This window comes from Salvia miltiorrhiza, chromosome 5 (assembly GCF_028751815.1).
Source record: "Salvia miltiorrhiza cultivar Shanhuang (shh) chromosome 5, IMPLAD_Smil_shh, whole genome shotgun sequence".
In the NCBI taxonomy this organism is placed as follows: Eukaryota; Viridiplantae; Streptophyta; class Magnoliopsida; order Lamiales; family Lamiaceae; genus Salvia; species Salvia miltiorrhiza.
Window position 1 is genome coordinate 54913700 of NC_080391.1, and position 15842 is coordinate 54929541.

The following is a 15842-nucleotide window of genomic DNA, read 5'->3' on the forward strand; positions in this document are numbered from 1 at the left end:
GAACATCCCAAAACAATCTCATCCACCCACGGCTTCCACTCGGCAATCCAACGGCCAGATACTAAAAACCCTAAATTCTCCTTCACCTATACATAGTAATCTCTATAAAATCCCAAACCTATTCCTCTCGCCCCTCTCGCTGCTCTCACTCCTCCACCACTTTATCTCTCTAGGTTTTTGCATTATCTGCGACGATGTCTGACGAAGAGCACCAATTCGAATCCAAGGCCGACGCCGGAGCTTCCAAAACCTATCCCCAGCAGGCCGGGACTATCCGCAAGAACGGATACATTGTCATCAAAGGCCGCCCCTGCAAGGTTCGATTCCGATAGCAGCTGATTTAACCGAGAGAATTTATATATTTGATCTGAGTTTTTGCCGATATTAGACGTTTGTTTCGAGATCTGAAACGTAGCTGATTTTGTTTGTGAGCTGTCGGCGTACTAAATTTGTGGTTTTTCGATAGTTTTGAATAATATTCGATTGCAATATTCTGAATTAGAACGCTTGTGGAAAAGTTGATCGGATTGTTTATTTGTTGCCTTGTTTTTTATTTTATTGAAAATTCTATCTGCTTCAGCTGTTTGCGTGAGATTTAGCTGCGTTTAGATGTATTTTAATATCTGAAGAAGTTGAGAATAATGCGTTTAAGGATTGGGCTGTGATATGTGGATATATTTATTGCTTATTTCCAGATCAATAGTTTTTTGCATCGCATTCCTATCGTTTATGTTTTTATGTAGCTCTTGCGTTGATGACGAAGTACTAAGTGTTTTGTTTAATGATTTCACTAATATTTGGCGTATTTATCTTATAATTGATAGCAATAAGTTTCTGTTATAGTATTTGAAAGCTTTGAAAGTACAAATTAGTCTATAGATAGTTTATATATGATAAATTGATAAGTACAAACTAGTTTATATATGATAATTGATAAGTTTTTTGTTACAGGTTGTTGAAGTCTCAACTTCCAAAACTGGAAAGCACGGACATGCGAAATGTCACTTCGTTGCGATTGACATTTTTACTTCAAAGAAATTGGAAGATATTGTTCCATCTTCCCACAATTGTGATGTAAGTGTATCTTATATATATATACTCTATATTTTGTGATGTAAGTGTATCTTATGTATATATACTCTATATTGAATTTTGTCATTCAATGCCATTTATTCTTTAGTGTGATCACTAAAGTAATTTTAACTAAATGATAGGTTCCACACGTGAACCGTACTGATTACCAGCTCATCGACATTTCTGAAGATGGATTTGTAAGTAGTTTTGCATATCTTGATATCAGCTCTATAATCTTGTTTTTATCTTACATATCTTTGTTTTTGTCTTTGCTTATCTTAGCATTGTAACTAGTTTTGCATGTTTTGATATCAACTTTATAATCTTGTTTTTATTTGTGCTTAGCTCATGACATATTTTTGTTTTTGTCTTGCTTATCTTAGCATTAAGAATACATGTTGGAAATACAAAAATATATTTGTATACTTGCTTTTATCTTTGCTTTATGTCATGGTTAATAAATATATCTATGCGAGTTTGTTTACTGACAGCAATATATCTGTATCTTTGTTTTTGTCTTTGCAATATATGTATCTTTGCTTATCTCATGGTATCTCATGGTTAATAATGCATGATAAATATATTTAGGTGAGTCTGTTGACTGACAATGGCAACACTAAGGATGACCTCAGGCTTCCAACTGATGATTCTCTTCTTACTCAGGTTGGACTATGTTATAGACTCATGTTTTGTCTATTTTTTATTTATGATATATATGTATATATACGACTACTTTTATTAATTAATTAATATCTTGACATTTGATGTTTTGTTGAATTTCTAGATCAAGGATGGATTTGCTGAGGGTAAGGACCTTGTTGTGAGTGTTATGTCGGCCATGGGAGAGGAGCAGATTTGTGCTCTCAAGGACATTGGTCCCAAGTAGTTTTGTGCTTTGGTGACTTTGCATGTGGTTTTTAAATGCGTGATATTAATAGATTAGAGAATGGATGAAGGGAGTCGTCATATTTGGTCTTTGTCGTGACTGAATTGATGGTAACGTCCTTGACTATAAAAAATTGCAACTTGTTAAGGGTTACTAGTTTAAATTATGCTTTTGTTACTAGTTTAAATTATGCTTTTGTTACTCATCTCACACTGTTGTGTTTTACATTTGATTGTATTTTATTGTTCTGAATTCGTGGGGATTGAAATTTGCCAGCAATTGGTACGACTTTTGAATATCTAAGCGTTTTATCTCGTTTTTGTTGCACCAAAATGATTATTTGACTTTGATTTTGAGTGAATTGGGCTGATGAAAGCTTATATTTCTGGCCTGAATGAGTAAATTCTTGTTGAAGTAATTGTTGCTTTAAACTTTTATGAAGCCTGAGACATGTGATTTGTCACTATTTTTTATAGTTAAATGTCATTATATTGCTATAGTTTGCTTTGGTTAAATAAATTCAAATTGAAGTAAGTTTTGATTCCATTCGATAATGATCTCAATGTTTTTATTTCAAATATTCAGTTCGTTTGTCAATTATTAAAAAAAAGTTGAATGTTTGAATGGCCCGATATTTTTAGTGCTTGTGTGTTGCGTTTGACAAATTAATTTTAGTGGATTATATTTTCGTTGGCTGAGTCTGTGAGATACGTGTTTTGTAAATATTGTGTGTGAAAGATGATAAAAGTATAAATATACGTTATAAAATGAAAAAAAGAATTATATTTAATGTGAACAAATGAAAATGGTAAAAAAATTCACAGGTGGAGGGAGTAATAAAATTGCTTTTATAATTTGGTTGTTATTTACAATTTACAATATAATACTGAACAAGAAAGATCTAGTTGATTGTTGATGAACTTGTAATTTTCACCTTATAAACTTATTTGGAGCTTATTTTATCTAATACTTTTGTATAGTCTATAGTTTTTAAAACAGTTTATAAATATAGGCAAATATTCTCTCAATAGTGATTCTTATCTATAGATCTTACGTGCCGTGCACGCACTCACTCTTCCCTCAGTCTACTCGAGCGTCGCTTTCAATTACTGTAGATGTCACTTTCTAATCGTTTTTTCTTAATATTTCTTGTTTACATCATTGTTCATAAGAGTTGTCAATTAATTCTTTAGTTTGCAAATACTTTAGATGGATATTATTATTCGTCTATGGATTTGATACTTTTGAATCTATTTGATCATCTAAATCGTCAAATATCAAATTGTATAGTTTGTTAATCTAATAGCCTTGGTTTTTGTTTATATACAATTAGCGCTAATCCTCCCTTGCGATTCACGAGCATCAAAGTGAAATCATATAACATAAAATGATAATTTGTTAATATTTGCTAAATTTTATATACATATTTTTTGAATTATAGTTCTTCATATGATATTTAATTTGAAATGTATATTGCATATATTTTCATCGACAAAATTATACCGATTCTAAAAAATAGATTTTTTTTTTGAAAATATTACTCCCTTCGTCCACAATTTAAAGTCCTACTTCCTCTTAAAATTTTGTCCACATATTAAAGCTCTATTATGTTTTTTGTACTTTTTTTACTCTTCTTTTTTTTTTCCTATATTTACTATCTTTTGCCACTAATAAACCCATCATAAAACATTTTTATCATTTTTATATTTTATATTTACTACACTTTATCACTAGTGGATCAACTCACAACACCTTTATCACTTTAGTCAACTACCCTTATATTTTATCCACATCATCTTTTTCAGCTTTCTTAGTCTCCGTGCCCACACCAAAATGGGGCTTTAAATTGTGGACGGAGTGAGTAATAAATTTGACACTATTAAAAAATACACAAATACTCCTATGCAACCGGTTGCACCGTGCAACTGGTTTCCATAATGACACTACTTCATTCGGAAAATGTCACTTGAACATTTTCGAATGACGCTACTTCAACATACAAATGACACTTGAAGATCTTCAAGTGTCATTTGTATGTTGAAGTAATGTCATTCAGAAATCAATTGCACGATGCAACCGATTGCACGGGAGAACACCTCATTAAAATATTAGTAGGGTCTTAAGCCCTTCCCATCTCCTTCTGTGTCAACTACTATATATAAGGTTAGTTCGCATAATTAAATCGAGTATTTTAATGTGATATCACATAAATACTCATAGGCAGGGACGGAGCTAGGGAAGGGGGTCATTGGGCCCTTTCAAATTTTTAGTACGAGTAAGGTTAATATCATAATTTTAAAAATATATTATAAAAATACAAAATATAAATTTATCTCTATGACTATCATTATTGAGTTGAGCTATTTTTACATTGTTATCGACATACAAGTTTTAGAGTTGAATCGATATTTTGATGAAGTGAACACATAATTAAGTTATGCATGTTATGTTTGGATCATAGAGATTTATTTTTCGAATTTGGTTATTGAAAGTTACTTCCCCTTGCAAAGTTTTATTCATTTTAATTTTTTGAAATTGATTTATATGAATTTGAAAGTCAATTTGAAGGCACTTTTTGTAATTAAATAATATTATAATTATATTAATAATTATTTTTAATTTTATTTAATTATTAATTTTATTTAAAAAATTAGACCCCTTAAATTGAAAGTCTGGCTGTGTGTAAAATACCATGACTTGTACATATATTTGTGATATAAATAAGTGTGTATCCAAACAATTTATTCGGATAGCACTTCATTTTCAATCCTTGGTGCGTGTCTTTATTTATATCGTACAACTCTAAAACCATAGGCTGCGACAATTACTGCACAAATTCATATTGAAATTAATTATTTGTGGGTCCAAATTTTATAGAGCTGATCACCTAAAACCTAAGAATTACAGCTCATGTCAATTGTATTCACATCATCCTAGATCAACACAGCAGTAAAAATTTGGGTTTTCATCCAATTTAAAAATGGATTTAATTCGATTTGAAATTTTATTTCGAATCGAGGTGGATAAATAAAATTATTACCTAACATTTACAGCGAAATTTATTATTATTATTATTATTATTATTATTATTATTATTATTATTATTATTATTATTATTATTATTATTATTATAGGATTCAAATAGCAAGATGATGCATTATGTTCATCGTAAAAATCTTCACGACCGACGGAAGAATTGAGAATAAACCAATAAGGTATAGCTCAAGTATAAAAACTGAGGCATCCAAAGTCTCTTCTTTGTGAGAGGTCTCGAGTTCAATCCTACCTGCGTGCGGTGTAATTTTTTTCACTTTTATAATAGTAGTGATCCCGTCTGCATGCAGTTATTTCTCCATGTGTGGTGTAAAGGTCTCGTCTGTGCAGTGGTAGATCCAGGATTTTAAATTTGGGGGTGCGATAAATGAGCATATAATTACAAAGAGGTGAGATTCAGGTCACGAACACTGTCTTTTTCACCAATACTGTGTTCTCTGCCCGTGTTTGTAATGAGAAAAAAGGAAAAACGAAAAGGAACATACAATTGGAGGAAAATTTTAAATTTCAAGGGGTACAAAATACGAAAAATATTACTATTAATCATAAAGCATGACTATATAACATTGATACTATTTTTTTGGGGGTACAATTGTACCCCCAATGTCCTATACTGGATCCGCCAGTGTGTCTGCGTGCATGTTGGTTTATTTTGATTTTATTACCTTTTTTATATTATATTTGTGTGATGTAGAAGTCTCGTTTGCATACGAGTTGCTTATTTGATTATATTTAGATATCTCTTATAATTTTAATTGAATTATAGTATTGAAAGTTGTTTCTACTCTTCGTACCAGAGATGAAAAAATTCAAACAAAAACTGAAATTAATTTCAAACCAGATTAATTGCCAATCAAATGCATATAAATTGATTTGTCTGAATTGATTAAGAATTCTTCTAAATTTGGAGACATGATCCCAACTATCTTATGTTTGATTTGAGATTCATTTAAACGTCGAAATATTGTTAGCACGATTAATAACGTGGTACATAACTTTTATCTAATTCAGAAATTAAAGTCGCGATTGTGTTATTTTTAGTTTTAATATGAAAAATTTAAGGATTTGAGGGAGTAATATACTAATTTCAGAGGAGCATAAATCTTAAAACGACAAAAAGGATAAGAAAATATTATTTTAATAACATTTCTTTAGTCGGTATAGATATAGACATATAGTAAATCATTACTTCTAGTTGTATAGTTATTAATGTGATAAATAAATTTCCTGTTATTGGTCAATGGTAGCTGTATCCGATGCAGGTGATTTTCAATTCAACCCTTTTATTTTTAAAGAATTATCAATCGAGCCCTTCACTTATTTCCTAATTCATCTTCGTCACAATTTATCCATTGCACGAATGTTTTCTTGTGATTATTGAGAATATCATTAAGTGATATGTAGCATTCATCAAGTGTAACAAAATAATTTCAAAAAACACCGTTGAAAAAAGGTATAACCAAGCTCTTCTATCTATTACACTAATCCAACATTTATTATCTATGACCACACACATTTAATAAGTTTTAATTTCTTATAAACATTAATGTATATGAAAGATTATTAACATAGTATGGAAAAAATTGTAATTTTCATCTGAATTTTCAATTAAGATAAAAAATAGACGAATTTATATTTGTGTTGCAATTTTCAGATAAATTTGACTTTCAATGAAATTATAGCTTAATTGACAATCAAAATTAAGTCAAATATATTAACTTTTGCATTCTTAGACCTCCTATCATCATAAGTTAGACCAACATCATATGAATTTTCGACTGCCAACTAAATTATATTTTCACCGAAAATCAAATTCAGGTGAAAATTGCAACAAAAATACAAATTCATACTTAATTAAAAGTTCATGTAAAAATTACAACTTTTTTCAAAGTTTGTTTTTTTTTGTTATAACCCCAATAGTATATGCATGTTATCACATTACGACCAACCATAAATTTATACTATAAAATTTTCTATTCAAAATTATTAAGTTTTCAAGTACTTTTACTATTTATCCATATTATAGTTATTTATTTTTAATTTTTTTAATCTGAAAATGGCCAGATGCATGCCATATCTGTAATAATTGTACAATTCGATCTAAAAAGATACTACAATGTTGAGACCTTTTTTAGGAATAATCCAAATTTAATTAATTTTATATCTGCCAGAAGAAAATAGCGAGCTAACTGACACAGTTATTTCCCATTTGTATGCTCACAAAATTAGAAGAAGAAAAAAAGGGAATTTCAGTGCGCCGGAAAATGGAAAGCACATATATATATATATATAGAGAGAGAGAGAAGGAGAGAGAAAGAGGAAATTGCAAAACGACGACTTTGAGAAATTAGAAACCCAAAAAAGCAAAGGCTTTAAAACACCCAAAAAGCAATCGAAAGTCAAAGTGAGGCTGAATCCAATGGCTGGGAACAAGCCACCGCCATCGTCGTCGTCGTCCAAACCTCCGCCGTCGATCACTCTGCCGCCGCGAACTTCAATCGAGAGCCTCTTCACCGGCGGGGCGGGCGCCAGCCCGGGGCCGATGAGCTTGGTCTCCAGCTTCTTCGCCGAGAACGACCCCGACAATGACTGCCGCTCCTTCTCTCAGCTCCTCGCCGGCGCCGTGCAGTCTCCGGCGGACGAGTTTAGGTTCCAGCAGAACAGGCCGGCCGTTCTGGCCGTGTCGCATCCGCCGGGGGCGGGAACGTTCACTGTGCCGCCGGGATTGAGTCCGGCGACCTTGCTCGATTCGCCGGATTTGTTTTCGTCGTCGCAGGTACTACTTGATCAAGGTGTTTGATTCACCGCGCGCGCGCGCGTGTGTGTGTCAGTTATTTGACCTAATTATATGAGTTCGTTTTTGCTGCTAATGTCGTTTTAATGAAGCGGATTAGTTTTGGACTAGAAAACGGATTGCTTCGGATGATCAGAAATTGGGGGAAAATTAATTGTTTTTTTAATTTTCGGAATCATATAGAGATTTCGATTGGCTTTGGAGTTCAGGGGAAGAGGAATTTGCACTATAGATATCAAAATATGTTTGGAAATGTTATTAGAATTTAAAGTTGAAGCTGCACTTTCAATCCTCATATTTGTCAGTTTCACTTGATCAATGTGAGATCAGCTATCTAATTTGATGTTGAAACAGGGTAGAAGTTAACTAATGCAAGATCATCTATCTAGTTTAGAAGGACAAATGAACTATTTGTAACACTTTTATCCGACCGGGAGATCTATGATTCGAGATCTATGATTCTCCGGATAAAGTTGAGGCGATGTCTACAACAAAAGAATTTGGTTGATGAAGATTGAAGCATTTGGTAGGTTCAAGAGAATGTTATATTGCCAATGTTATAGCATAAAATCAACGGGGTAGTTCTTGGTGTACTCTGGAGTTTATTGTTTTCGTAGTGGAATGTCATGATTGTTTATCCTAACAGCATAGAGGTAGCAGGAGTTATACATCAGGCACACTTCCATGTCAAAGTTGAAAGCTCATCTTGACGTTATTTAGGGTGTTTCCGGAAGAGTAAGTTGAGAATGAGGTGTTAGAAAGGAAATGCATCGGATCACACTAAACTTGAATGTGTCTGGTTATATTCCGGGAGAAAGACTTGAGAAAGGAAAATATCAGGGTGAAACATGGCAAAATACACCCTTAGCTACTACTCTAATAGGACTTGATTTTAGTAGTTTTATGAATCTATAGGTAGCTATTACAATTCATTGAGTCATTATCTTTCTAGAATAATAGTATGTGCTATGCTTTGAATAGATTATGCTATTCTCTAAGATAGTCTACAATGGTTATTTGAGGTGCATGTGTCTACAATGTTTTGATCTTTTTGATTGAAATATGCTACCATACCATTAGAAATTTTTTTATGTCTGAAGCAACCACTCCATGGTCATGAGCACGAGCTTATAGATTTTAGGGCAAAATGGACCGATTTTCTGTACCTCCCACTACATTACAAGTTGTGTGACCTTTCTTCTGCTAAATACCACTCTGAATTAAATGATGGAGAAGGATCCGACGCACCATTCTGGGGGGAAGTCTGTTCATTTTTCTTTTTCTGTCTTTAGTTTTAAATCTCTAGGTTATAAAATTGTGTGAAAAACAGCTATTTCTTCTCCTATGCTCCTTTTTGCTGGTCTCATATTCATCCTCTATGTGGATATATGTTTTTATGCAGGCCTAATACGGTGATAAAATTTGAGAGTTCTTGAATCCTTGTGCATGGTTCATAGGTATTTATCCATATTGCAATTCCTGGAGCTCTAACCACTAGCTTAAAAGAATCTTTCCTCGAAACTGAAATGTGGGTTCAGTTTTTCTTATGGTGTAGTTGTTTTGCACAATTTTAGTAAACTAGAGCAGTTTGCGAGAGATATGGGAGCAGAATAACTTAGATAGTAAGACTAGCACTAATATTTGTCTTTGTTCTTTTTCATTGAAACAGGGCCATTTTGGGTTGTCGCATCATCAAATCCTAGCCCAGATTAGTGGTCAGGCTCAAGCTCAAGCTCAAGCTCAAATGCAATTTCAATACTCATCTTTCCCATCTGCTCCTGCCTCATCCATATCACACATGCAACCTATTCCTTCCAACGCATCGTTTCAGCAGCATATACCTCCACCTTTGCCTGACACAAAGAATATCAAAGAGTCGTCTGATTTTTCTCAATCGGATCAGAAATTTCAACCTGCTAACTTTGCTGTTGATAAGCCAACTGATGATGGGTACAATTGGCGGAAATATGGGCAGAAGCAGGTGAAGGGAAGTGAATTCCCTAGAAGCTACTATAAATGCACTCATCCAAGCTGTCCGGTAAAAAAGAAAGTGGAACGCTCTCTCGATGGTCAAATAACCGAAATCATATACAAAGGTCAACACAACCATCCCCAACCCAGTAAGCGCCCCAAAGACAGTGGAGGCTCAAACGGAACAATGAATCCTCAGAGAAGCTCTGAGTTTGGCGGTGACAGGCTGAGCAAGCCCGAGGAAGGGGGAGCTAAAGATCAAGGGTCGAGCCAGCTTACTCCTGAACAAGTATCTGGATCAAGTGACAGCGAGGAGGTGGCTGGTGGCGAAACTAGAGTTGATGACGGACATGAGGATGAACCCGAATCGAAAAGAAGGTACATTGTTTCATAGTGTGAACAGCTTGCCAACCAATGGTGGTTTAGTCCTTTTCTTGATATTGTTCTGTGCTGGAAACATTAGCAGGATTGTTGAGGTCCAGAATCCCGAGCAAGCATCTTCTTCCCATCGAACAGTTACTGAGCCTAGGATCATTGTCCAGACGACTAGTGAAGTTGACCTCTTAGACGACGGTTATAGGTGGCGAAAATATGGGCAGAAGGTTGTTAAAGGGAACCCTTACCCAAGGTGATATACCTTTTGTTCTCACTTCTTCTTAACTGGAAACTAATAACTCATATAGTGAGGATGTCTTATTATCTGCTCATGCCTAATTGCCTTTGCTTATATATATCGACTACATTTTCCTGAAAATTCCCGTTGCTTGGCGTCTCTGCAGAAGCTACTACAAGTGCACGACTGCTGGGTGTAATGTCCGTAAGCATGTAGAGCGGGCTGCAAGTGACCCGAAAGCAGTAATAACTACGTACGAGGGGAAGCATAACCACGACGTACCAGCTGCTAAGAACAGCAGCCACGGAAATGCCAATGCTGCCACACAGTTCAGACCTCAGAACCCCGTGGCCAACAGACCAGCAGCGAGTAGAGGAATCGAATATGGAAACGAGCAGCAATCTGTCGCCCTTCTCCGGTTCAAGGAAGAACAGATAACTTAACCCTCTCCAGAAAAGCATACCACCAAGGTATATGATGAGATTACTTTTGATGAAACACAGTGTGCTATATATGCTTGAGCCATTATTTGAATATGGCTACAATCATATTAACACATTTCCAAAGGTTGCGAAAAACCAGATTATACAAAAAGAAAGTTGTGAGCTTTGAATACGAGTGTTTGTAAATTTTGATCGACACGCAAAGAGTGATTGTAGTGTTACTGATACTGCATTCTTTCTGTAAATTATTTATATTGATAATTTCGTTTTGTGTGAGCGATGGGGAAGGATTATTGAAACCTTGCCTTTTCAAGAAATATATAGTATATATTTTTGTGTGCAAGTTTGAATAAATGTTTCTCACAAGCCTCCAAAAGTTGCCCCTAATTGTCAAGTAGGATATGAGACATGAAGTTTGCAAGATTCCCATGAGGTGGTCAAAAAAGTTGGAACCGTCGAATCGAACCGGAAGTCAACAGTTCTGGAATTGGAACTGTGGTCAACAGTTCTGAACCGAAACCGTAATCTTGTTCGGCCGGTCCATTTTCAGTTCCAAAAATCTCGAACTATTGATTTACGGTTCGGAACTGTAATCGCGTGGTTCGAACCGTGAACCATGTTATTATGCGAAACTGACAGTTCCACGGTTCGGACCGTGGAACCGTCTGCAGAACCGATGGTCATGATATTAAATGGATTCAGCAAAGCATTAGGCATTTTAATTTTAATTTTTGTATGCTAGCTTGTTCTTGATCACATCATAAAGTTTCTGCTATAATACCATGCAAAATTTTATTCTTTAATTGCTTGTATTTTCATGTTCTTTCTACACGTCTGGGATCATTTTATATTCTAGGATAATTTTACCATGTATTGACAATATTTAGCAAATCAAGAGTTTAAATTGAATTGAAACTTATTATTTTGGATAACAAATTTAGATCAAGATGGCTGACAAAAAAAATGAAATATCTGAATTGAACGAAAATACTACTCCAGTAGTTATTAGGAGTAATAAGTTTGAAGAATTTGGATTCTCTCCCACATAAATAATGGCTACCTTATGATAGTATTAAAGGAAAAGGGTTACATAAGAACTTTGTAACGAAAATACTAGGAGTATTATTTTGGTCTCAATAGGGACAAATATTTTTTTCTCAATAGGATACTTAGGCTGCGTTTACTTTGATGGATAAATTTATCCATTAAAAATGATGGATAACATAAATTTATGCCTTTAAATGTCTCATTCCTTTTCAAACATTTGACACAAAAAGAGATGTTCACCATTTTTCATTCCTTATTTTCATTTCAATGATGAATAATATTATCACACCAAAAATGGATGGATAATTATTCATCCTTGAAGTGAAAATAAGGAAGGAAAAATGGTGAGCATCTCTTTTTATGTCAGATGTTGGAAAAAGAAGGAGACATTTAAAGGCATAAATTTGTGTTATCCATCATTTTCCATGGATACATTTATCCATTAAAGTAAACGCAGCCTTTAAAGAAGAACAGAGGGAATATTGTTTTTTGATCAGTGTATATTTTTTTGTCATACTCTCGTTTTTTTCCCAATGTTTGTACCAAATTTATTAAAACTCTTAATTTTCGATTCTTACAGTTGACTAGCGGACGTAAAAATTAAATAATGTCTTTTTTGTAGGAACTTTTTATTATTATAGTATTAAGTTAAATTAAATAGTAGGACGTCTGAAAAGCCTTAGAATATGACAAATTATTTAAAGTTGTAAAGTTGTAATTTTCCATCTTTAAGTTGCAAGTACATTTTCTAATAAAATTATTGTGATACAAATGGTAAAAAAATCATTGCAAATTCGTACTTAGTACTTTGTTTCTTTTATTTCGATGTATACTTCATTACATTCTAATAAACAATACATCAAACAATCCAAACAATCCAAACAATAAATCTTGAAATGATTCATCAAATATCATGTTTGTCTAAAGGGGGTAAATCATACAAATTCCAAAAGGGAAAAATGGCATAAATAAGACCTCATAATTTAGCCTCTACCACAAAGTTTTGCAAGAAGTCGAGCACAATAAAATTGCAGTAAGTTAACATGGAAATGAAATCTAATGAGGTTTATGCCAATGGTATGTCAACAAAGACTACGATCAAGAATTGAAGTTGTGAAATATATGAGCAAGAGCATGTGAATGTGAACTATATTTTGCATAATGAATGTGGAAAAACATATGTAAAACCAAGAGCTCAGCATCTGTCTATTGAAAATCAGTTCTACACAGTCAAGGTGCTCAACAAGGCAACATGCCTCTTGCCTGAAACATAAGGTGGCAAAAATTCAGCGACGAGCGATGAACACGTTAAACCTTGATGATGCTAATGAAGTTTACTTATTAGTTTCATTTATCAGAACTCTCACAATCAAATATTGCCTTGCAAGTATTAACATCACAAACATACCATAATAAGATTGCAGTAGTTGAGTGATAAACCCTGCAAACACACACACAAATCCAACAGCAAAACCTCACTTAGTCTTCCTATCTTCCACAAAGATGAATCCATTGCCATCTCAAGTCTAAGAAGCTTCAAAAAAGGCAATCTCATTCAAAAAGATCATTTTTTTATTAAGCACTGAGTAAAACCAGAGGCTTTAACTATCACAAGTCTACATCTCCTGTACAACTCCACAACTACACAAGATACACCTCTAACAGCATATGCAGAAGCATTGTAAATCAAGGATATAGCAAGGTCATAAGCAGGAAAATTTCACAAGGTTTAAGCTGCAAACCTCAGCTACACGACGTAGACAACGTGGGAAAGCTTCCCATCATCGAAAGGCAGCCGGATATACTCCTGCGCGAACTCCTCCGCAATCTCAAAGGCAAGCTCCCCCTGCAAAGCCTTGCAATACATATACAGCACAGCAGTAGCCGCCACACTGTAGAGCATCAGAATCGTCATAAACCCCGTGTAGACGACGGCCTGAAACACGAATGCCCAGCTAATCCAGTCCCTGCTGCTCAATCCGCCCGCGCTGGGCACCACCGTCGAGCACAGCAAGCCCAGTAAGCCAAGCAGCGATTCAAACAACAGAATCAAGCAAAGCGCCACGCCTCTCATCCCTCTCACCAAGCTCGCGCTCCTCCTCAGCGCCGCAAACCCCCATTTCGACTCCACAACGACGATCACGAACGACAGGCACCACTCCACTTGCAGGTAAATCAGCACCCCCAAGAGCAGAGCAGTGATCAAGGCAACAAATCCCAAGAAATACAAATTGGTATAGTCGATTTCAACCCCAATTAGGGCTAGGGCATTATACACCATCATGGTAAAACCCCCAAATCCGAAAGCAATTAACCCCATAATGAACTTGCTGATAATTAGGGTTCCAATTAGGGGTAGAAACGATATGAGCACATACTTAATTGAGGAAACAAACTTCACCGGCCTGCCGTAGAAGCCGTGGAAGGTGCTGTGGGTGATTGAGGCGGTGGCGCAGAGGGATAAGAAGGCGACGAAGAGGGCGTAGGCAGTTGCGAGGATGAAGTGGGATCTGGCGATGGGTGGGAGGTCCGGCGAGGAGAAGAAGAAGAGGGAGCGGTGGTAGTGGGAGAGGGGCGAAGGGGAGTGAGAGAGGGAAGGGTAGACGACGAGAGAGAAGGAGAGGGGGAGGAGGAAGAGAACTGAGAGCGCCAAGAAATGGCGGGAGTGAGCATTGATTATGCGCTTGGTCTCGGAGAGCACTCCGCAGAGGTTTAGGCTGTGTGCTGACATGGATGCCGGAGGTGAAGTTTCAGGCTTTCTGTAGAGAGAGAGAGAGAGAGAGATGATTCGAGAAGACGATGAAGTGGAGAGATGGCAGCGGATATAAACAATTTCTGAGCTGAGTCCAACTTTCGTGCTATCTTATTGATTTTTTTTTTCTTTCTTTTTTATCGGTTTATATATACAGCAGAGAACGCACGTAAAAAGAAATTATTCTAATGAATAAATTGTTATGTGTGTAAATTTATATTTTATTTTATTTTATAGCAATATTTATCATTTTAATGTATTTTTGAACTAATTATTGATTAATATTTTAAAAGTATAATCTTATAGAACTCATAAAATTATAATAAAAATTTAATTTTATTTAATTAAACATCACCTAGTTTTGTCTTCATATTTATTTTATAGGTTTCATCTTTACATAATTAATTTTAATTCCAAAGATTCTAATAAAATTAAAATTGTAATTCTTTGTGTATTTTAATTATAAATTATTAAAATTATATAATAGGAAATAGTAACTTATATGATGAAGAGTCCTAATGGATACTACTTTAATAAAAATTGGGTTAAGTATCAGATTAGCCCTTAACGTAGAAGCCCCTATGGCATTGAGCACCTTATGGCAAGGGGGGTGTCAAATAAACCCCTATGGTAATAAAAATCGAACAAATAAACCCTAAACCCTAATGCCAACATAACGCCGTTTACTTAATATATTTTTTTTCCATTTTTTTAATTCGTGGGTCCCACCATAAATATTTGAGCGGGTGTTGGTATCAGACAAGGCATATGAATCGACGCTACTTCGTTTCTTCCTCATTCGAACTCGAAAATTCCAAACATCAAGGATTTAATGATGATGATTGCATCTATTCTTACATTCTTGTAAACACCAAATGATCATATGGATATGCAATGATCCTTGCAATTTTGCAAATAGCAAAATATCAATCATGTATGACACAAAATAGCTCCCTTTCATTTCCAATTTTCAAAACATAGTAGAACGAAATTCACAAAGGGAGACTAAACTAGTGCATAATATGCTATAAACAACCAAGAAACAATCAACATTGCAGTAACCAATCTAGATTTCTTCCTATAATTTTTTTGAATCTTCTTTCAGCATTTCAATGACATTCCAAATCTTGGCAAATTCAATCTCCATATCCATCTATTCCGAGCTTGAGCTTGCCTTATTCTTCATGACCTTCAACTCATTGATAACG

The 15842-nt window shown here is 34.8% G+C and overlaps 3 protein-coding genes across 7 annotated transcripts; 2 read left to right on the plus strand and 1 right to left on the minus strand.

Moving 5' to 3' along the window:
• LOC131025166 (eukaryotic translation initiation factor 5A-2-like) lies at window positions 1-2258 on the plus strand. Its single transcript, XM_057954795.1, has 5 exons — window positions 1-317; window positions 952-1074; window positions 1215-1271; window positions 1663-1737; window positions 1859-2258. Exons 1-5 carry the CDS (start codon window positions 195-197, stop codon window positions 1958-1960), a joined length of 480 nt encoding a protein of 159 aa, XP_057810778.1. The 5' UTR covers window positions 1-194; the 3' UTR covers window positions 1961-2258.
• A 4988-nt stretch (window positions 2259-7246) lies between these two features.
• Window positions 7247-11178, plus strand: LOC131025167 (probable WRKY transcription factor 4). Of its 2 annotated transcripts, none has more exons than XM_057954797.1 (4): window positions 7247-7790; window positions 9478-10157; window positions 10246-10407; window positions 10559-11178. In XM_057954797.1, the coding sequence occupies exons 1-4, from the start codon at window positions 7434-7436 to the stop codon at window positions 10833-10835; spliced, it is 1476 nt and encodes a 491-aa protein (XP_057810780.1). In that variant the 5' UTR covers window positions 7247-7433; the 3' UTR covers window positions 10836-11178. The 2 variants fall into 2 exon arrangements, with proteins under 2 accessions (XP_057810780.1, XP_057810779.1); XM_057954796.1 differs by having other exon boundaries at window positions 7299-7790; window positions 10243-10407.
• Window positions 11179-13005: 1827 nt separating this feature from the next.
• On the minus strand, window positions 13006-14801 carry LOC131025168 (uncharacterized). 4 transcript variants are annotated; one of them, XM_057954800.1, is made up of 3 exons: window positions 13625-14754; window positions 13291-13323; window positions 13006-13145 (listed from the first exon to the last, which is right to left on the minus strand). In XM_057954800.1, the coding sequence occupies exon 1, from the start codon at window positions 14611-14613 to the stop codon at window positions 13630-13632; it is 984 nt and encodes a 327-aa protein (XP_057810783.1). In that variant the 5' UTR covers window positions 14614-14754; the 3' UTR covers window positions 13006-13145; window positions 13291-13323; window positions 13625-13629. The 4 variants fall into 4 exon arrangements, with proteins under 4 accessions (XP_057810783.1, XP_057810781.1, XP_057810782.1 ...); XM_057954798.1 differs by lacking the exon at window positions 13291-13323; XM_057954799.1 differs by having other exon boundaries at window positions 13006-13323.
• Window positions 14802-15842: the final 1041 nt, after the last annotated feature.